General features: G+C 38.5%; 2 protein-coding genes across 17 annotated transcripts in view; both read left to right on the top strand.

Moving 5' to 3' along the window:
• LOC306852329 (ankyrin-1-like) overlaps positions 1 to 23460 on the top strand; it is a 250313-nt gene that overhangs the window by 219936 nt on the left and 6917 nt on the right. For 4 of the 16 annotated variants that reach the window (XM_079389051.1, XM_079389052.1, XM_079389050.1 and 1 more), the window contains 15 exons: positions 2154 to 2260; positions 3089 to 3121; positions 3682 to 3906; positions 7798 to 7952; positions 8378 to 8589; positions 9201 to 9408; positions 10165 to 10261; positions 10413 to 10641; positions 10760 to 10885; positions 11199 to 11321; positions 11750 to 11776; positions 12335 to 12380; positions 21336 to 21410; positions 21730 to 21861; positions 22060 to 22140. In XM_079389051.1, the coding sequence (XP_079245177.1) occupies positions 2154 to 2260; positions 3089 to 3121; positions 3682 to 3906; positions 7798 to 7952; positions 8378 to 8589; positions 9201 to 9408; positions 10165 to 10261; positions 10413 to 10641; positions 10760 to 10885; positions 11199 to 11321; positions 11750 to 11776; positions 12335 to 12380; positions 21336 to 21410; positions 21730 to 21861; positions 22060 to 22140 (1876 nt within the window). Of the gene's footprint in view, positions 1 to 1661; positions 1707 to 2153; positions 2261 to 3088; positions 3122 to 3681; positions 3907 to 7797; positions 7953 to 8377; positions 8590 to 9200; positions 9409 to 10164; positions 10262 to 10412; positions 10642 to 10759; positions 10886 to 11198; positions 11322 to 11749; positions 11777 to 12334; positions 12417 to 21335; positions 21411 to 21729; positions 21862 to 22059; positions 22204 to 23460 lie in introns of all 16 variants that reach the window. The other 12 variants (XM_079389061.1, XM_079389062.1, XM_079389054.1 and 9 more) reach the window with 9 other exon arrangements.
• On the top strand, positions 14520 to 20615 carry LOC306852281 (ankyrin-3-like; the record flags this gene model as incomplete). The annotated part of the gene is made up of 1 exon (XM_079388995.1): positions 14520 to 20615. The coding sequence occupies one exon, from the start codon at positions 14520 to 14522 to the stop codon at positions 20613 to 20615; it is 6096 nt and encodes a 2031-aa protein (XP_079245121.1).

The raw sequence follows: 23460 nt of genomic DNA on the forward strand, positions 1-23460 counted from the left end.
CAAATTCCGTAAAATTTACGGTAAAAACTCGGCAGCTGTGGTTTCCTGAATTCTACCGTAAAAAAATACGGTAACAATATTTTAGGTTTAATGGTTTTTACTTTAAATTTAGAGTTAAATACCGTAATTTCATTAACTGATATAATGTTAATATATCAACCTATACCTTTGAAATACACTGATAACCACCAAATGCAGGTGGTGATGAGAAAGTCACATGATGAACCATCACAAGCAACTTTTAAATAATAACACAGGTGCACAGTGTCATTCACACAAGCACTAAACATCATCATGGTGAGACTCATTAAACTGAAATATGCAATAAACATTTAATTTAACAACATTAGATGTAACATACAACCCCAATAAACATAACTGATAAGGAAAAACTAAGAAGAAACATAGTTATTTCTAAGAAAAATCACCATGGTTTTATCATGGTATTATGGTATTGCCGTTTGCATGGCAGAAACAGATTAATGTTAATTTCTTTGGTTAAACAGTTTTTTATTTTTTAAAGTTTCAATTTCAGATCTGTAGACAAAGATTTATTTGAGACTTAAGTCCCATTTATGAACCATTTCCCTTGTGAAAGGAACTACACTTTATCATACCTAATAAAAAGACTGCTTAATATACTTCAAAAGTCTAGTAAAAAATATTATTTACAAGAATATATGTACTGTAACTGAATGTAATATTTATGGACACTTAATTGCACTTAATTTACAAGTAAATAAAAATACTATTATAGTTATATATTATTATATTCTAGTTTAAATTGATGTCAAATGCAGTTAACTGTTGAACTGTGCTCTTTGACACTAGTAGGACTTATCTTCATATGTAATAACATAATTACTTGTATTGTCTTTAAAATATGGTTAAAATATATAGCTGAATGAACTGACAAGCATTATAATACCTAAACTATAATTGTGATTTTTCTATTGAAACTTGTATGTCATGTATTTAAATGTATTTGTTACTACACATTTATAATAATGCAGTTGCAATTTGGTACATTTAATATATAATAAAATGGAATATTAAAAAAAGACTGGCTACAATTTAAATGATAATAGTGAGAAAAGTGTACTTTAAGTGCACTTAAGTGGCCTTTTATTTGAATAATATTTTATTATCTGCATGCACAGTTTTTTTAAATATATACTTTTTTAAGTTTTGAAGTTTTATAGACAAGTGCACATTTAATACAATTAAGGACACTTATTATTCTCAAAATGTAACAGATGTTTGATAAGAGCCTATCACAATTCAGTATGCAAATATGACTGGCATAATATCAATATCTGTGTATTTTGAGTGATGAAAAGTCAAATAATGTAAGTCAATGTGAAGTAAGATTTCTGTGAAGCTTACTAAACTAAAAGTACAAAGCACGCCAAAAGGCCAGAAATATAGTGAGTATGCAGTATGCACATAAAGTCGAGTGCTGAGTAAGCAAATAAAGAATTGGTGGGCCAAAAATGCAAAAACTGTAGAAATGATTTTATTAGAGCACTATTCAGTAAATATATGACAAGAGTAAAATGTTCCACTTTATTGTTAAGGATCTTGAAGTCATTTTGTCTATCACTGTTGATCAGTGCATTTGGAGTGATTCAGAATCTGTCTCTTTTCTTCAAACGCTTCAGGGGGTCTGTAGAGAAATGCCCACCCTTGTTGACTCTCATTATAAGGTATAAAATGCATTGAGGAATTCTGCATTGTTTCTTAATCCACAACCCAATGCAGGCAAACATGAGCTATGCTTCACAAGATGCATTTACTATTCTTTTATGCTCTGCTTTTCAGGCCAGATTCTTTCCTTTCTCTATATGTTGAATTTTTTGAATGCTTAGCTTTTCACATTATTTTGGCTGTTTTGGTTTTGTATCAGGGGTATTTTTCCATTATCTTCAACCACCTAGAAATACTTCTCCTGCATGTTGTTTTGTTGATTGTGTTTGTCATCATCAACCACAAGACGAGGTGATAATTGTGTGGTTGAGCTGTTAATAGCAGAGCGGAGAGTCTTGAGAGGACTGTGAAAGCACTGGCCGTTTACCGTGGTTCACCACAGAACCGCAGTGAATGGAAATATGACTATCATGTTCAGTTCTGAACAAGCATGTTTTGTGTTTCAGCACCTGGCTTTAGCAAAAGATTACAACGCAGATTCAATGAGACGCTATAGCTGGACGCCAGACACTATGGACAACGTGAACCTAGTCTCCAGCCCCGTCCATTCAGGGTAAAGCCAACATCACCATTACTATTCTTATACTTCAAACTTTTTCAGAAAGTTCACCTTGGCAAGCTGTTTTCAGCTTGTGAAACGAACTTTGTTTTTTGGCCTGATTTTGTTCAAAAAGGCATCACACCAGGTTGCTTTAAAATTCAGTGCAAATTATATCTCATTTGTGAGATTGAAGAAGTGTGCTATTACTTGGATTTTGGGTTGGTGAGAAACCGAAAAAAAAATCCTACATACTAACATTACATGAGGCATCCATTTCTACAGACCAGAATATCACAGGGAATTGGGGGTAGGGTTGGGTATTTTTTTAATTTTAGTGATTCCGATTCCAATTATGCTTATCATTTCCGGTTCTTAATGATTCTTAGTTTTAGATATCGAGTCAAACATTTAGATATCAAACATATTTAATCCGTGCCTTCTGTTCTGTGGCACAGACAGCAGCAGGAGTATTAGGCTGCTATCACTTTAAGACCTAAAGCACAGGTCTAATATACTGTTACACGTGCCTTTTCTTTCTCAACTGTTTACATCACTTAAGACAAAACCGACTAGGTTTACGAGGATATTTTAATATAATTTTGTGGCTATTTGTCCAGTCAAGTGCAAGAAGATGCGAAATTGAACTCAATTCAGTATTTGCACGCTGTATGAGAGGCGGCTTTTTGTGAATGTGCTTTGGATATTTGCACAGCACACAAGTGCTGAATTGACTTCTTTTCTTGCATTTCAGTGGTTTAAAATCATATTCAAATGTGTTAGTGCTAATATTAAAGTACTTATTTTTTTCCATATTGCCTATTTCCACTTGTTTCTTTGCAGCGTTTCTCCCTCACCCCTTCAGTATGACAACAGGTGACGGTTGATCATGTGATCACAGTTTTTCCTCCCTGTGTTTGTTGTTGCTGTTCTCAACTCCACTTCTAGGGAAATGTAGCCCAGGCCAATATATCAGTATAGATCACTATTTGATAACATCTTCATAAGCCAAACAAACCATAAGACCTACTGTACACGTATATCATTGTCACTTATTGTTTTTTTTATTCATTTTATTCTAATGTACTACAGTATATAATATAATGGTAAACTTTTTAAGTTTTAGCAATACAAATACAAATAAAAGATTTACAATGTAACACGTTAACAGTTTTGTTGAATTCTGATCCTTTACTGTGAATTAATTGTAAGTGTCTTTGTTAATACAATGGCTAAATATCCAACCAACATTGTGTACCTCACTAACTTCTCACCAGGTGCATGGAATGATTCCAGATCACTTCTTCTCTGATTTTCTCTCTGAAATTTGTTTGTGAGTGTGTTTTTGTCACAGCATGGGACAACTCATCTCTGAGAGCCTGTAAGATGCTGAATCTCTCTTTATCTTCTCTTATTGGATCATTTTCCTTCCACAGATTTTTGGTGAGCTTCATGGTGGATGCCCGTGGCGGTTCCATGAGAGGAAGTCGCCACAATGGCATGCGCATCATCATCCCACCCCGCAAGTGCACCGCGCCAACACGTATCACGTGCCGTCTGGTCAAGAGACACAAGCTGGCATCCCTGCCGCCCATGGTGGAGGGAGAGGGTCTGGCGAGCCGGCTGGTGGAGGTGGGCCCAGCGGGGGCTCAGTTTCTGGGGTAGGTTTCACCTTCGTGACTGTTTCACTCCAGCCTTTTCTTATCATTTCCATGGAAACCATCTGTGTTTGGTAGTGTGTGTTGGTGAAGTGTTTCAGCAGTGACACAGAGCGCCTTTGCCCATCATTGTTATCTGCCAATGCCCTGTTATGTGACACTGACTCAGCGATATATGGTAAAGCACCTTGACTTTACCCTCTCCTTAACTTTCCTACAATGGGATCCTGCAGGTCGTCAAAGTTCCTTAGTAAATATTTTGAGGATTGCTGAAAGAGCTCCACTATTTTAGTAATAAGTGTTTTAAATGACACACATTGGCTCTGTTCTAGAACTTGGTGAGCTGGCTACATAGACAACATTTTAAGGCCAGGCACCACAGGTGAATCGGGTAATCATTGTTATTTTTGAATAGCTATCATCATACTTTCCCCTGTTGGTTAACCACAGTACATTAAAGCGATAGTTCAGCCAAAATTAAAATATTCTGTCATTTACTCATGTTCAAGTTCTTCCAAAACTGTATGAGTTTCTTTCTTCTGCTGAACACAAAAGAAGATAATCAAACCATATTTTTACTATGGAATTCAGTGGCTGCCATCAACTGGTTTTCTTTTGTGCTCAGCTGAAGAAACAAACTCAGGTTTGGAACAGCTTGAGGGTAAGTAAATGATTGTTTTATTTATTTTTACCTTTAAGACAATTGTTTTGAATGATATTTTCAGATTTTTTTTAATAAGCAAAAGATTATTACCTAATTATGTAGGCATGATTTGCATACATTTAGAGAACAGAAATCTGAACATTGGATAAAGTATTTTGTAATTAATGTAATTTTGTTGACATATTAAAGAATTTTTACAGACAGGATTTTGGATATCTTTTTTTCACTCTGTAAATCAGAAAATACTTTCAACAGCCAGAAAAAAAAATCACCATGTTATATAAAATGTGTATACAATGTTATATAAATAAGACAAATGATATATGAAACCCTCCTTAAAAACCTTTAGAATATAGTTAGGAATGAAACTAAAGTTTGTAAGTGCCACTGAAGTGGAGATTTCTGGTTCAATGCATCAGAAAAATTAGAAGTCATATTGAGATTATTCTGAGATTATTATGCTTTGGCCAAAATCTCTGCTCCTTCATGAATAACACAATCCCAGAATCCATTGGTCAAAGCTAGAGAAAATGTATTCAATAAAAATAGCCTAAACTAATCAAAATGTACTGTTTTACCCATTGTTTGTGTGTTGATGTATTTTATGTTTTTTAGAGCACCACGCTGTTAGATTTGCAGCAGGCTAACGTCAAACCCTGCTGAAATAAATTGTTAGTCGGGTGTGCGCTATTAGTACATATGAGTTGTTGCCTATGAGTGTTCCCAATAACTTACTCATGTCATTTTGGATGCATGGTAGATGCAAGAAAGCTCACAAGGTTTTGGAACAAGCCGCTGTACTTGGAACAGGGTGAGCAATAGCTCACTAAAACATTACAACACTAGGGCTAGTCTCCCATCCTGCAGGAATGACAAGTTGTTCCTCCTTTTTGTTCCTCTAAATGCTGCATGGATATAATTCAGTAAACTCCATCTACCTCGAAAACTCCCCCCTCTTAGCGAGGGCGAGAGCTACATTAGCCGAATCCTGCAGCTTGGTCCACGGGGAACAAAATTTTCTGGGTAGGAGTGTGTGCTTAGAAGTCACAGCACTTCATGTTGATTTCAACTACTACTTTTATTTACACCATAGATGATGTTTCCTTTGTTTCCTCCTTTACGTTCATCTACACCTTTTCCTTTTAGCTTTCAGTGAATGTACACATTGCTGAAAGTGACTCATACTGGCTGTTTGGGCTGGTTATGCAGTGCTTGGTGAGCATGAGTGTCTGCAGTCATGGCTGCTGCCTTAGCCCTGTGTTTTTACGCTAAGAGAGAGTTTCATTTGACCTTTTAGTTTTAGAGAAGGTATCAGTGTTTATTAAAGGGAAGGGTCAGTCTCAGAATATTCTTGAGGAGTATATATAGTATTTGGATTAGGCCGTTTAGTGTCTAATATGCCCTGTTTAACTCACAGTTCTAGTGGGTACGAGTCTGGGGCCTTCAGGCATGAAATTTTCCATGGTACCTTCTCTGTATACACATTAAATGTTTTCTTCCATGATTCCACATTTGTCTGATGTTATTGTTTTTATCCATTGTGTTACATGAGCTATTTGATTTAATTGCTCCATATTAGAATAGGGCCTATTACATACTGGCCAGAACAGGTCGCATTTCATTTGTAATAGTTTCGTTGACAAATTCATTTTTAGGAAATGCCCCAAATTGCTTAAAACAATAAAAGCTAAACTAAAAAATACAGCAACAGTTTCTTAAAGTAGAACCTGCCAATGGGATATGCACAAAAAGGCATAAATTTATCACCACAAATAATATTAATTGATCTTAAACATAGACAGAAATGCTTAAAAATTAACAGCATAATTACTAAATTATGCTGTAAATATAGACTAATCTTAAAATAAGAAGCGAATTCTTAACATAAGATTGTCTTAAATAAAGAAATCAATAGCATTCACACTTTTATCCACCTTGATGGGTTTTGTACTTATAATCCAAGACTGATTAACTTAAATGTACTCATTTAACCTGACGTGCACATTCTATCAGCATTTGTGTTTCCTGGGAATTAACCCCTCGTTCTCAGCATTATTAACACTGTGGTCTACCAGTTGAAGTGTATTGGAATCCTTGCAATGACTCTGTGAAATAAAAATATATTATTAGATATAGGCCCGGTTTAACAGACAGGGCTTAGACTAAACCAGGATTAGGCCATAGTACAATTAGGACATTTGAGTAATTTTTATAAACGTGCTTTGGAAAAAACATTACTGGTGTGTATCTTGAGACAAAACAAATGCACTGATATATTTTAAGATCAATCAGTGCAAGTTTCTTTCAGTTGAACCAGCTCAGACTTACATTTTAGTCTGGGACTAGGTTTAAGCCTTGTCTGTGAAACTGAGGGATAATGTTTGAAATGAGACCACATAAGTTAATTTCTAAAATTACAATTTCTTAAGATGCACTAAGGTTTTTTAATGCTTGATCATTTTATAAGCATTTCTGATTAGTTTTATGGTCAATTCATATTTCCATTGGTTAGATATGCTGTAGTGCTTGTTTAAAGAATTTTATCCCATTGGCAATTGTTTTGCTTAATTCTAGGATTGTTTTGCTCTATTTAGGTGTTTTGCTTGTTTCAAAAGGGCCGTTTTTTGCCAAATGTACAAATTTCCCTAGTCAAACCTTGTCTTGTTCTTAAACATCTGTTCATCTATTTTAATGTTACCTCACCATAACTGTTACGGTGTATTCAAGTTGAAATATCACAAGATTTATATATATATATATATATATATATATATATATATATATATATATATATATTAATAAACTATGCTGTCTGAAAGTTATCTTGTTAGATATTTTAACGAAAATAAAAACAAGAATAGGATTTTGTGCATCTTTATTTTGCATCTGACTTGGTGCTTGAAAAATTTAATTTCAAAGCATGAAGCAGTGACGCTTGGTAAAAGAACAAACAAAAAAACAAACAAACAACAAAAAAAACTTATGCTAAACTAAAACATTGATAGAATAATTTCTGCATCTGTCCTCTTGGGTTCAGAATAGGAACCACTAAAGTCTACCTGTATTAATATCAGATGCATTTGCCAAGTGCCCCTCTTTTGCACTAATGTTCCATGAATGTTCGTCATCGCCATTTACTAAAGTCATCATCGGCATTTGTGTGTCTCGTCGTCTCTCATTTATTAGTCTGAGAGGTTCCACTGATAAAGGCCTGCGATGTGTTTTCACAGCCCTGTGATTGTGGAGATCCCTCATTTTGGGTCCATGAGAGGGAAAGAGCGAGAGCTCATTATGCTCAGGAGCGAAAACGGTGAGACCTGGAAAGAGCATCATTATGACTGCAAATCTGAAGACCTCATTGAGCTCCTCAATGGCATGGATGAAGGTAAAATGATGATTATTAAATCTGCACTGTTACTGACCTTGCCAGTGTACAATGAGATTCAGACAAGCCTTTAGTGAGTGTTGATTAGTGCTCGAGGGACATGAGTTTTTTAGAGATGATGGCCATAATCTAGAATGCAGGATGGCCAATGTCTGCTATAATGCCTAGATATTTACAAACAATGCAATTTAGAGTCAGCATGTGACACACACAAATGTGTTGAAATTAAATGAACATTTGAGTTACACATTCATTACAATCACATAGCAACACATTTATCACTACTGCAAGACCATAGCATCATGATGCCAACTTTTGCGTTGGCAAACACCACTCACATTTCCTAGTTTTTGTTTGCTGCTGTAAAATATGTAATTTAAATGCTTCCTGAAATCAAACTCACATAATACTTGTGTACTCTACAGAGCTTGACAGCACAGCAGATCTGGAGAAGAAGCATATCTGCCGAATCATCACAAAGGATTTCCCACAATACTTTGCAGTGGTATCACGGATCAAACAGGAGAGTAATCAGATGGGTCCAGATGGAGGGGTCCTGTCCAGCATGACAGTACCTCTGGTCCGGGCCTCCTTCCCTGAGGGTGCACTTACCAAGAAGATTAGAGTTGGACTGCAGGTAGACAACTGTTCAAATAATTAAAAATTTCCTTTATATATAACCAAAGTTAGGGCATGAAACTCTAGATGGCGCAGTCCGATAGGTATAACTCAATCTGACATAATTACATCATTATCACATGGTACAGCTAATTGGTTCTCTCCTGTATCAGTAGCCAATGAGCTAGCCGCTCAACATTCAAATACTTGGCTAGTTCTTCCTGTAGCAGTAGCAGTTGCTAGATGTTCTCCCAGCTGAATCTTTTCAAAATTGTTGGCTTTTTCAGCCCTTTGAAGCATCAAATTTGAAATGAGTTCATTTAGTTGATAAAAGTGTAAAATTTCTCAGTTTAAACATTTGTTATGTTCTCTATGTTCTATTGTGAATAAAATATCGGCTCGTGTGATTTGAAAGTCTTTTAGTTTTAATTTTATTCAAATAAAAACAAATTGTCCCAACATTTCCGGAATTCGGGTTGTACAACAACACTTGCTTAACAATGGTGCGAGTTTAGGACTGGGCATATTTTGGGATTTTCCCATTTGCTGATGCTAGCAGTATTAAAGCACACTTTAATAAAGCTCATTGTGTAGATGTTTCACTTAAATGATCTTGCTTTCTCTTAACAGGCCCAGCCTGTTCAGGATGAAGCTGTGAAGAAAATCATAGGAAATCGTGCCACCTTCAGCCCTATAGTGACTGTGGAGCCTCGCAGGAGGAAGTTCCATAAGCCCATTACCATGACCATACCTGTGCCTCCACTGTCTGGAGAGGGTGTGGTGAACGGCTACAAAGGAGACCCAACACCAAGCCTGCGCCTGCTCTGCAGTATAACTGGTAGGATTGACTTTTAGAAAATAACGATGTATAATAAAATATAGAATCTTTTTAACAGTTTATCAAACTTCCATTTCACTATAGTGGTGTTTGCATAACAACTGATAATAAGAAGAACGATAACTAAAATGATAACTTTATTACCGTCCACACCAACAAGCAATATCGTTCTGTTAGTCATAATTGCATGCAGTAGATACTGTATGTCATCGCTTGCTTTAAATGCTCAAGCTCTTTAAAGGTGGATTCTGATTGTTTGGCGATGTTCAGAAAATGATTCCAACGATATTGTTTATCTGTGCCATTATCGTTATAGTTGTGATTTGGACATCTCCCACAGAATTATAACAATTCTGAAAACTTTTTAGTAAGCATTATAGATATAGTACTTGGTGTGGATGGGCTTTAACTCATAACTTCTCTATTACAGTATTTGTCTCTAAGGATGCACTGATTATAATTTTTAATGGCCGATTAAGATTTTTTTTACGAGCAAGCAGGCCAATTTTAATCACAATCCAAACAAAGATGCTACATTCATGTAGTATGACCAGTTGTTTTTGACTTCAATTAGATTGTATAATATTACGATTTAAAACAAAAACTAAATGAATTTTCTGAATTTTGCTTTGTGAAAATATTCTACATAAAACAATCCTGCAAAAAACAAAAACAACAAATCGATGACCAGTCAACCAGTGCATCTCTGTTTGATCTCTATTTGAGCACTCAGATTTATAAAACATCTCGTGACAGGTGGCACATCGCCGGCTCAGTGGGAGGACATCACTGGGACTACACCTCTCACCTTTATGAATGACTGTGTGTCCTTCACCACAAATGTGTCTGCCAGGTACAAGAACAACTTAGAAAGTTCTCTCTCATAAAATCCTCTTACTTGCCAAAATCAATTTTCAATATCTCAGATCTAATTCTAGAAAATATTAAGGTGTATTATCAAAATCTCACATTTTCAGCTTTGTGACTGTTAAATTTGTGTCCAGGTTTTGGCTTGCAGACTGCCATCAGACCCCAGAGACTGTAGGATTGGCCACCCAGCTCTACAGAGAGCTCATCTGTGTGCCCTACATGGCCAAGTTCGTAGTGTTTGCTAAAATGAATGACCCTGTGGAGTCCAGTCTGCGGTGCTTCTGTATGACAGACGACAAAGTGGACAAAACCCTGGAACAGCAGGAGAACTTTGAGGAGGTGGCCAGAAGCAAAGACATTGAGGTGCATTATCCGTTTTTATTTATTTATATATTCATATGAGATTTTTTTTAGATGAGAATTTTATGAGATATTATTAGGATTTTTTTACATTAACATTTTTATAAATTACATTTTAAAGGTGCTGGAAGGGAAGCCCATCTATGTGGACTGCTATGGCAATTTGGCCCCTCTGACCAAAGCTGGACAGCAGCTGGTTTTTAACTTCTATGCTTTCAAAGAAAACAGACTGCCGTTCTGTGTGAAGGTAGATCATTTTTTCTTCCAGCGTTTTCATGACAATTAGACACATTAGTAATCCATTCTGCCTGCCAAATTGTTTTATTAAAATCAGCATACATTTCTCTTAGACCCCAGGATATCAGAAGGTAATGAGAAACATGTAGCTCTTAGCATGTTGTGACTTTTCTCTTTAGCATTCTTGTGTATTTTCCAGCTGAAACCTTGTACTTATTTAAATCAGATGGGCTGCTTCTCTACAAACTGTTATCCAGCAGATTCTGGGCAAGTCAGACCTAAGACCTAATTCGTTAGCAGTAACATTTGTTTGTCATCGGCAGGTCAAAGACAGCAGCCAAGAGCCATGTGGCCGCTTGTCCTTCCTCAGAGAGCCTAAAACTTCCAAGGGTCTCGCTCAGACTGCTATCTGTAATTTAAACATCACACTGCCAGGACTCAAGAAGGTAAGGCTGAACTCTGATCATCTGCGTCATATCATGCCATCTTCATACTCAGGAAAGATAGAGCAGTGTTCCTAGTCATTAAGGGTCAAATTGGCTCAAACTGCCTGAGTGTGTCTTTTATCTGTTTCAAGCTTTTTTCAAGTTGTTGTTGTTGTGGCTGACCCAAATCACACTTTTGATTTGGATCTTGCTTTGGCTGAAGGTGCACAGGCTTGTGCTTATTTCAACAGTTTCTGTGGTTGCGGCTCTGTGCTTTGTTTTTCTTTTTCTTTTTCTTTTTTACCCCTTTATGTTCTTTCACTGTGGCTTTGCGGTAAATTTTACTTGGTGTGCTCTCAATCGCCTTTTTCACATCCTGATGTTTCTTTCCCCCTGCTCTTCATTACGTTATCCCCTCTGTTTCTGCAATGCATCTTGGGAACCAAAAGGATGTGGATTCAGATCCTGAGGAAGAGGTAATAGTGCTGTCCCCTCATTTCCATGTGGTGTGCTAGTTGCTTTAGCTCTGGGTTATTTGTTCGTTTAAGACTGCTTTAATTTGGGTACACATACAATACATATACTGCATGCTGCTGCACCTTTCTGCAAGCTAATTTTTTTTTACTCATCCATGCACCAAGTACTGTTGCCTACACTGTCAAGGCTTAGGTGGATCACATATCAAAGCATATCAAATTTAATTTAGAGGAGAAAAACTAATGTTTTTTATACTGCGCAACAAAGTACTGGTCATCGGTGCCTAGGATCTCACTGACCCAGTTGATCGTAGTTATTCTTTTTGTTTCATGGCCTTTAGAATGAATTAAAGGAAATCAATGTAGCATTAATTTTCTTTGATGTGAATAGAGACTATATAGGCCAACCCAATGTAAAGAGTACAGTAATATAAAGAAAATTATAAAAACTTTCTATATTATAGTCATAATGCTTTTTCAAAAGAAAAGAACAATAAGAGAGTTAGCTAAACTTTAAGCAAGGTTGATAAACTGATAGGATTCTTTTTGTTGTTACAGACTGAAAAGCCAGAACGACGTCATACCTTTGCATCTCTAGCCTTACGTAAGCGCTACAGCTATCTGACCGAGCCTGGAATGAGTGAGTGTGATGTTTTCACTAATATATGAACTTATATTGAGAACCAAATTCTTGGTAGTGATTAAAGCTAACATGTGACTTACTGTGACCATCTATGATATATTAACTGGCATAAACATTGTTTTATATGCACATTCTTACCATACATGAACAGAGTCCACATGCTTGTTTTTTTTGTTTGTTTTTGTTTTTTGTAAATTTTAGTTTGCATGTAAAATTTGGCATTTCAGTTGGTGTGCCGTGCTTGCCCTGTGCTTATGAGATGTTATTTACCCTATTAGTTCATTTTTACCCACACTAGCAATAATAATATTTTGTAACTTTCATAACATTTTACTTTGAGTGACTTGCAAAACTTTATGCACTATGGCATCGAAGTAAAAAATAATTTCCTTTTTTTAAATTCCTGTTTACAACCAGTCTTGCTCCTTTTGGCTTTGTGATTGTGCATAATTATTTAATGCATTTTTGAAGGAAATGCATGAAGACTCACAGGTAGATTCTCTTGGGTGCTTTCACAGTTTGCACTGAATTGCCTGTCACTAAGGTTACTCAGATCTGCATGATGTGAGTGATATTATGAACTTTAAACTGTAGTTATTTAGCCTGCATTTGTCATAATATGTTTTCCTGTAGCATAGGAACAAGGATACTTTTTGTTTTGGAGTCTTCTGTTTTTGTCAAAATACATAAATTGGGGAAGGATCTGTATTTTTTTTTCTAAACCAAACAGATAAAAGGCACTGTAGCAAATGAAGGTAGTCAGTCACAGGAAAATTGAGCACATCAAAAGTCAAAAGTGAAATAGTTTTACTCTGGTCCTGTGCATTTGTCTTGCCATTTTACGTTTTGTGGTTTATCATTATTGTCATATTTTGCGTGTGTGCGCTTTATTAATTTTTGTGAACTCTTTGTGGGCCATGAATCTCTTTGGATCATCTTTATTTTGGCACCGTCCTTATCTTCAGTTCCATTTCACATCATAAAACTGCTGCTCTACTCCTTATAAGACAATCACCACTGACCAATTTTTTCCTTCTGGTCTCTCTGTTTTTCCTTCATTTTTTGTTGACTTTATGTTGGATTTTCATTTGTCTGTTTAAAGAAACAGTTGAACGAAGTACAACAAGAACACTGCCTGCTGGTTACGCTCACAAACCTGTCTTTTCAACAAGATCTTACCAGGCATGGTCGACTGCTCCTATTACCGTCCCTGGGCAAACAAAATGTGGACTGGGTTCCCTCTCCAGTTCACCTTCCAACACGCCATCTGCTTCACCACTAAAGTCTGTGTGGTCCATTTCCTCTGCTTCTCCAATCAAGTCCACTCTAGGAACATCGAATGCTTGTCCTGCAAAATCAGTTAGCAATGTAGCATCACCTATTAGAACATACAGACCTATGTCATCTCCAATAAAGACTGTGGTTCAACAACCCCAAAATCAAGTTCAAATTTCCTCCAGTCCCCTGTCTTCACCAGGTAAAACTGGCACGGATCCGGTGTCCATCAAGGGGCTCGCTGCTTCATTGTCCTCAAGAGCTAACTTGATTTCATCACCTGGATCCATGCTAGACAGAACTTTCACCACCGTGACGCAAGCTGATTCTATAAAGTCAACCACAAATACATACACGTCTTTATCATTCAAATCCACCCTGGCCCCCACAAGTATAGCAGTGTCCTCTCCCATTCGAAACATATCAAACTTATCCTCTATTAAAACAAACACGGATGCAGCTAGGGGTACGATTCTGTCATCGTTTTCTTCATCAGCTAAGCCTACAATAGCCAGTACTGAAACAGTCCTGTTAAACGGATCCATTTCACCGATAAAATACCCCTCATCCTCCTCTGCATCTTCCCGTCTGTTTACAGGAGGGGTTTACAGCTTACAAGAACGGATACAGGCCACAACGCAAGCAGCTACGGCCAGTGTTGGTGCAGCCTTCAGTGAGGCTGAGAAAACACTTACTGCTGGCACAACGTCAAACTATAGTGCGCTAAAATCTGTATCTTCACCTTTAAGATCAAATTTATCAAGTTCTGTTTACGATACCCTTAGATCACCAGCCACTACCACCACATCAGTATCATCAATTTCCATGTCCGTTCCAGTATTCTCCGTGGTCAATGTGCTCCCTGAACCCCAGGGGAAGAAACTTCCAGAAAAAATAACAATCACACCTCAGACACACACCCAAGCACAGTCCTCAACATCACGAATTAAACCCTCAAAGCCCTCACTATTTATTTCCCCAACAGTCCTCAAAGCTGCTGCCGCACCCACATTGACATCCAGTCAAGAGATTCTTAAGGATGTGGCAGATATGAAGGAAGATCTGATAAGAATGAACGCAATCTTACAAACTGACTCATCATCCGCAGCCAAAAGCTTCCACTCGCATGTTTCTAAAGAGTCCAGAATGGAGGATGAAGAGCCTTTCAGTTTGGTTGAGAAAGTTAAAGAGGACCTTGTCAAAGTTAGTGAAATACTCACAAAAGATGTCCTGAGCGAAGTCAAAAGCTCAAGTAAAGACAGGGCCTCAGAAGATGAATGGGAAGAGTTCTCCAAAGATGAAATTGAGGAGGCACGACAGAATGCCCTGCGTTCCTTGCCAACACTTGAACCAACCCTTCCTGTCGGGCCACAGTCAGTGCCAGACAAAGATCTCAATTTAGCTAAAGTGGTTGATTACTTAATGAATGATCTTGATGCCAGTTCCCTTTCAAAAATAGCTGATGTAAAGAGCAGGTATGATGAAATAAAGAAGGAAGGGGAGGAAAAACAAAAGCGTACCATGAAACCGGAGCACAAGCTCAAAATGCCACCCACAGGTATGCGGACCTCTCCCTCAGAGAAAGACTTGAGTAAATTAGCAGACTCCTATAGTGGCACAGATGCTATCCTGGAATCTCCTGATGACTTTTCCCATGAACAAGATAAGAGTCCTCTCTCAGATAGTGGTTTTGAAACCAGAAGTGAAAAGACCCCATCAGCTCCTCAAAGTGCAGAGAGCACAGGGCCCAAACCCCCCTTCACAGATGTGCCTATTTCCCCTGTCATAACAGAAACCAGAACTGAGGTTGTTCACGTCATCAGGAGCTATGAACATCCTGAGGAGGTCTGTAAGCCACTAATGGATGAGGCAGCAGCTTTGAAGCCTCCGGTTGAGCCTGAGCCAGCAGTTAGCTCAATCAAAGATAAGGTAAAGGCCTTGCAGATGAAAGCCAGCTCTGAGGAGCTGGCCTGCGTCAAAGAGGAAACTCATATCACCACTACAACTCGAATGGTCTACCACAAACCTCAACTGAAAGATGCTGGCTCTGACAGGATTGAAGAAACAATGTCAGTCCGAGACATAATGAAAGCTTTTCAGTCTGGAAGAGACCCTTCCAAAGAATTTGCCGGTTTATTTGAGCACAAAGCTGGCCAAGATGCCATTAAAGGAGATGAATTGTCGCCACGGTTCCTCGAAAAGGACAAAAAACCCAAAGTTGAGAGAATTATTGAGGTGCACATAGAAAAGGGCAACACAACTGACCCGACAGAATTTATAATCAGAGAGACTAAAAAGCATCCAGAGTTTATATGCAGAAGTGACCGAGGTCTCAAGGAGCTTGTTGAAAGGGTTGATGGTGATTATGAGGTTCTTCAAGATGAGGAGGAACTTACTGCTGAGGAATCACTGCCATTCTTCTTAGACACATCCAGAGTCAATACACCTGTTTCTCAAGAGGAAGAGTCTCGCCCCAGTTCAGCTCAGCTTATTGCAGATGAGTCATATAAAGCTTTAAAACTTCTAAGCCAGCATTCTATTGAGTATCATGATGACGAGTTGTCTGAGTTGAGAGGGGAGTCATACAGGTTTGCTGAGAAAATGCTGCTCTCAGAAAAATTAGACATGTCACATTCTGATACTGAGGACTCAGTGGCAGACCAGGTGCATAGCGTAGCCACTGAGGTACATGGGGCAGAAGGCATATATGGAGAAAAAGTAGCTGACCCCAGGAAGGAGTCCAAATTAAAGTCAGCAAGGGATGCATCAGACAAATCAGGTAAATATCCCCCACAAGATGAGCAATATGACAAAGTTACAGTATTACATTATACCACAGAACCCGGTAGCCCTAAACATGCAGTGTGGATGAGATTCACCCAGGATAGGCAGGAGAGGAACAGAGAGAAGCTCATATATGAAGATAGAGTAGATCGGACCATTAAAGAGGCAGAGGAGAAACTGAGTGAGGTTTCACAGTTTTTTAGGGACAAAACTGAAAAGTTAAACGATGAGCTCAAGTCCCCTGAGAAAAAGAAACCAACAAGATTATCACGAGAGGCACAGTCAGGGCCGAGCTCAGCTTGCAGCAGCCCTGAGAAAAAGCAAAAGACTGAGGAATGGGACAAAGGCAGACAGAAGATGTTTGGCAGCACAAACGAAAGGAAAAGTGCAAGTCTGCCAAACAGTCCCGAGAGACATATTCTGTCACAGTTCAGTGAGGATAAGCCAAAACAGCAGGAAGATCATAAGCAGGCAAAGACAGGTGATGCAGGCCCCCCAGTTCCAGTTAAGACTTCTAGAGTGAGTTCTGTTCGACAAAAGTTTGAAATAGAAGCGCAGAAACAGGATCAGAATGTGCCTCTAACACAGTCAAAACAGCCAGTTAAAAAACTACCAGAAAGTAAATTACCAGTGTATCAGTTTTACGCTGGTTCAAAACAATCAAAAGCTGATTCCACAGATGAAGGACACCCACCTCCTAAAAAACTAACAGAAACTGATAAAAGTAAAGTAACCCCTCACAGTAGAAGTAGTAATATTGTCTCAAAGCAGTCGGGTGAAAAATGTTTACCTGAAAAATCTACCACATCAGATACTGTTGGTAAAAGAGCCTCACTTTTTGAGAAAATTAAAGATCAAGAGTTTGATAAATCTCAGGAGAGCTCTACTAAAGTTGACTCTCAAAATTTGAAAGATGGATATAATGCAGAAAGGCATAGTGCAATTAAAGATATTAAAGAGCAGCAGTATTTAAAGAGTGAAATGAAAAATGAGACAGTTAAAACCGCTTCTTTGTCTAAGGATAATATTAATAGGAATGACTTTCAGATAAAGACCCTTAAGAAAAAGACAGAATCTCATATTCCTGTGAGAACATCACCTGGTTCCTCAGACAATAATCAGTCAAAGAAGGCAAATCAAGACACGTTAACTAAATTGTCTGAAAAGAGCCCATCACACATACCTACCCTGACCAAACCATGGGTTCAGGGCCGTTCAGAGTTACAGAGAGAGGAAGCTGCAACAAAGTCTGAAGACGTCTCTGCTGAAAGTAGAACAACAAGTGGTCTAAGTGACACTAGTTCGGTCAAAAAAATGTCCACCGTTACAACAAAAGAAAGTTTCAAAGGGCTTAAAACTTTACCAGTCTATGTAAGTGTTCAAGTAGGGAAACAGTCTGACAAAGATATGGGAGGAGAAGGAACCAATGGAATATTCAAAAAGATGGTTAGCTCAGAAAGTCGAACAATTTATGCAGTTAAACAGAAACAGCCCACATCTCCTCAAGGCAGCCCAGATGATGACACTTTAGAACAGTTCTCTTTTATCGATAGCTCTGGCAAAAGTCCTATGACTCCAGAGACACCAAGCTCAGAAGAGGTCAGCTATGATCTCACCTCTAGAACCCCTGATCCATTTATTGCATTTATGCCAGGTATTGCAAGCCCAATAGCTGAGGTTTCAGAGGAGTCAGAAGATAGTGAACAAGGCAAAGCTATTCCTTTGAAAGAATCTGGACCAGAAAAAGGAGTCAATGGTAAGCACGAAACTGGCCAGGAGACAAAAGACAAAAGAGTTGCATATATAGAGTTCCCTCCTCCACCACCCTTGGATTCTGATTCCTCACAGCCTGAGAAAAAAGGGTTGACTCCTTCCTCAGAGGCTGAGACTGAATTGATGGAAGTAAATCTCCAAGAGGAGCACGATAAACATTTTCATGCCGAACCTATAATAAGAGTCCAGCCTCCATCTCCTGTGCCCCCAGGAGTTAATGATAGCGATTCAAGTGAGGAGGAATCAGTCTTTAAACCTATTCCAATAAAGAAATATACCTTTAAGATTGATGAGGACATAGATTTGAAGAAAAGCCCGTCCAAAACACCTGACAAGAATGGGAACGATAAAGAACAAGGGGCAAATGATAATGGAAAAGAAGAGGATTATGATTATGAACAAAATGGCAATGATCAGTCCATCACAGATTGCTCAATAGCAACAACTGCAGAGTTCTCTCATGACACTGATGCCACTGAGATTGACTCTCTTGATGGATATGAACTTCAAGACGAGGATGATGGCTTAAGCGAACCTATTGCCAAACCATTTGGATTTCCCAATGAAAGCAGAAAGGATGTTTGGGCATCAGATAATATGTCTAGACCAAGTGACCGTTGCCAAAGTAAACTTGAAGTAATTCATGAAGAATCACCAGATGAGGATTACAAAAAGACCAAAGCTAAGACTGATCCCTCAAACAAAAGGAATGTAAAGGACAGTGAAAAGGATGGAAAACAATCTGATCAAGGATTGTCAGACACTTACTTTAGTTACAAGCTAGATGAGGAGTTTAATACTCCTTTTAAAACTGTTGCAACAAAAGGCTTTGATCCTTGGTCAAGCAAGGGAGGAGAAGATGAAGTAGTGGATGCTAGAATTAAAGATGATGAGCCCAAGCCGTTTGGGCTAGCAGTAGATGACAAGTCTACAGCAACAACCCCTGACACAACTCCTGCAAGAACCCCAACCGATGAAAGCACACCAACTAGCGAGCCAAACCCTTTCCCCTTCCACGAAGGAAAGATGTTTGAGATGACCCGCAGTGGTGCGATTGACATGAGCAAGCGGGATTTTGTTGAAGAGAGGCTGCAATTTTTTCAGATCGGTGAGCATACACTAGAAGGGAGGATAGGGGATGGGGTCAGAAAACCAAATGTAGTCACCTCAAATCCACAGATAGTTGAGAGAGCACAAGTTAAGATGGAGGACAACACAGTTATATCATACAATATCATTCAGATATGCACTGACCACTGTGACACATCTCATGACATGGAGCCTCCCCCCTATTCAGAAGTCAGTTCTTTATGTTCTTCTTTTAAGGTAGGACTCAAATCTACCAACATTGAGAGGAGAGATTTTGTTTGTGTAGACTGGGATAGTTCACAAGGTCAAACACCAGAGACTGCACATCAAGTAGGACCAGACACCTATAGAACAAGCAAGTACAATCAGAGGACAGACTCATCGAGGACAGAGCCACAAACATACCTCCAGACAACTTCCAGTAATTCCAGAAACTGCAGTAATAATGCTAATCTTGAGACCTTAAATGCTGGAACACACTGCTTGCTACAAAGCAGCATACAAACCGAACAGCTGTTAATGTCTGATCTTTGCTCAGTTCAATTAATAAACCCATGTGAAGATTCAGTCAGAAAGGACACTGGTAATTGCAGTACACAGAATAATGATGTAATCTCCAAATGCACAGACATTACAAGAAAGCCACCTATGTCTAGGTTGCCAGTGAGAGCACCTCATCGATCACTGGGCTATAAAAAAGATCTAATATCTTCGAGACCAATTCAGAAGATTAGACCAGTAGCCAGGAATCGATTAGATCCATTCCCAGATGTGAAGCCTAAATCTAGAATCCCAATGATGAAGGTCAATAATGTTAGTTCCTCACCAATTGGGAAATGTAGGACCACCACAATAGCCAAACAGAAATTTAAAGCACAGCCAACCAAAACAATAACCACCATCAAAAGATCAAAAACCGGTCCAGTGAGTAGATCAGGCAGTAAATGTGATCAGGAGCCCCTATGTCAGGTTGGCAAAAGCTCTAGCAGTTCAAGACCTAGTAGTGCAGTAAAGCTTGTGGACTGCCTTTCCAGTGAAGAGAAAAAGATGCAGGCATATGATAAGGATGAAGAAAGCAGCACATCAAGGAACACATCTTTATCAGAAGTGTCGCAACCCTCCAGTACATCCAGGTCTGCTAGAGACGTGAGATCACAGGTTGAGCAGTCCGGCAGAGACAGGAGGAGGAGGAGTAGGAGGACTGATGGAGGTGAAGGCAGTCAGGGTACTGGGCCTCAAGTGGCCTCCGGCGTGGAGATCAAGCCTAGTTTGTAAAACTTTACACTTGTATGATCTTAGTTGCATGAGCCGTTGTGATTGTCTGTGGTGTGACCTGACTGTAGATGTCACCTCTGTCATTTGTCATTTTCTCTCTCTTTGTGTACTTGTGTGCAGGTCTCTAAACCTGTTTTCAGATCTCTTTCTATGGATAGTCAGTTTTACTGTAGCATGCCAGTGTGAGTGGGTTGCTGGCCATTTTTATTGGTTCCTAGTTTCGTGTAAGGTGCTAAGGAAGCCTGTAGATCTCGTGAGCCCACGCAGACACACAGTCCTAGCACAGCACCAAAGATGCCGCATGTTTAGTTTAATTTGATACTGTGAATTCACATTTGACCCTCTGCTGTAGCGGTAGAGACATTTGAATAGTCTTTTTTGTGATTTATTTGTGTTTCTGGTAAGAGTATACTGCCAGAAGGTTTAACCATTTCCAATTAGATTGATTAGATGCATTATTTACAAATCTAACCTCTTAAAACCACTAACAAGTGAACCGAGTATATCAAAATATTTTTGCAACTCTTTTCTGATCGATCTCCCCTCACCTGTTATTTGGATATGGACTCATTTTGTTGTGGCTAAAATATGCAAAAATCTCCCCCAAACTTTTAATTATCTTGACTTGATCAGAAAAGGGTAGTCTGATGTATTACTTTTCTAACTTCTCTGAATATTATGTTTTAAAGATTTTCATGACTTTCCATCTTCTGCTCTCAGGCCCTCAGAGCCCCTGTGAAAGAACAGATGTACGGATGGCTATTGTGGCGGATCATCTTGGCCTGAGTTGGACTGGTAAGAAATGACACCACCTAGAGGACAAAGTGTTGCATTACACCTTTGCATAAATATACCCTGTATATATAAATATATCTCTGTAATAATGTCATCTGTGAAATTAATGTGTCACATTTTTAACCCCTAAATGCTATTTTTTAGTATTATTATTGTTGTGCACATACGGCTTTGCCTTATTTGTTGTTGTTTCTCAAAGCTTCGGTGCTGCTGTGATCAGTAGGGTGTGCCATCTGCAGTCACTGCAGTACTGCGCACATGTGTACGGTGGGAGTGGTAGAGACAGACGAGTCGTTAATCTATTTTTAATGTGTTGCAGAGCTGGCCAGGGAAATGGAATTTTCGGTTGATGAGATAAATCAAATCCGTGTGGAAAACCCCAACTCATTGACAGCTCAGAGTTTCATGCTATTAAAGAAATGGGTTAGCCGAGATGGTAAAAACGCTACAAGTAAGTGTGCCTATGGACAACATATTTTCTGAATAAGGGTAAATCATACGAAGAGGAGAAAGGCTGGTGGGGTTTGTGCAGGGACAGACTTCTGTACCCAAATCATATTCCCGGCCATTATAAGAGACAACTTAAATGAATAATTTCTTGTTCATCAATTATGTGCAACCATGACAGTCTTTTCTTTTTTCCATTTAGCGGATGCCTTAACTGCAGTCCTGACTAAGATCAAAAGGCTGGATATTGTGGCATTGCTGGAAGGGCCGATATTTGACTATGGTAACATTTCAGGCACAAGATGTTTTGCAGATGATAGCGCAGTTTCCCAGGAGCAGGCTGATGGTAAAGTTTAGCCCCATCTACCTGAACTCTACTTTTCTATGTCTCTCACAAATCTGTAGATTCATAGAACCATTATGGCAAAACACTTATTCCTCTAAATTCAAACTCAGTATAAACTTAAACTCAAGTTTAAGTTTAAATCTCAATCTTTTCAAATAAGTTAGGTTCGCCAGTTATCAACACTGCTATTTCCCAGCCTGGTGTTGGACCAGTCAGGGATCAGTGTGATCATAAATATCGAATTATTATGATTGTATGTTTGTATGAAAGCATTAAAGCATGCATCTATATAGTATATGACTTAAGCTAATGCTGAATCAAAACTTAACCCCATCTTAACCCCAGCAACAGTTGGGATCTATAAGTTAAAAAAAACCCATTGGTTTTCACCAACCTTTCATATTTGATGTTGTTAATGTTAACTGATGATACATGCTTTTGTAGAAATTAAAATTAGTTGCCTAATTCCAGAACTACAACAGCCATTATAGGCCACTAAAAAGTGAATGCTCACTGTTGTGCTCTACTGAAATATCTGTTAAGGCTTTATATTCTACTTGTGTGCTGGATCTGATGGGTTTAAGATTTGGTTCATACCATATTAAGATAAATATTATGTTTATGTGTATACAAAGTATCCTTTCCAAAGTATACCAACTACTGTAGCTATTAGCAATGGCAATAGTGCTCTACTCTGTTTTCTCTTCTGATTTTCTGAGATGTTAAACATACATGAAAACATAATAGTATTATATAACCTACTTTTACAGCATGATTGCCTTAAAGTTTCTCTCTGTGTAGTGCTAACAGTAACTCAGTAGTTTGGAAGCAATATCAATAGCATGGCTCTGGCTACTATGGAATGTCTGCTTGCTGTCAATCTGCCTGATCCTCCAGTATCCCAGAATCCTCTGAACCTTCCTGCTTCTGCTGCAAATCCAGACCAGCTGCTTCTCCACTGCCTACCAACTTCTTTCATAGCAACACTTTTGCCTCATTTCAAAGCACAGTGGTGCAGCATTGTTTAGCGTAGTTGCTCTCTCTTTGGTGGAGTAAATTAGTGCTAGCTCTTGCTACAGCTCTTCACTCATGCTATGGTAACTCACTCTTATTAAAACTGCATTCCAATCTTCATATAGCAACATCATCCTGATACATCTCATGTTTTTAACACAATATCTGCAATATCTTGTCTTGCTCCATTTTTCTGTAACCTGGTGTCCATGACAGTTTACACTGCCCCTACTTCATCTACAT

The sequence above is a fragment of the Barbus barbus genome (genome assembly GCF_936440315.1).
Source record: "Barbus barbus genome assembly, chromosome: 32".
Lineage (NCBI taxonomy): Eukaryota > Metazoa > Chordata > Actinopteri > Cypriniformes > Cyprinidae > Barbus > Barbus barbus.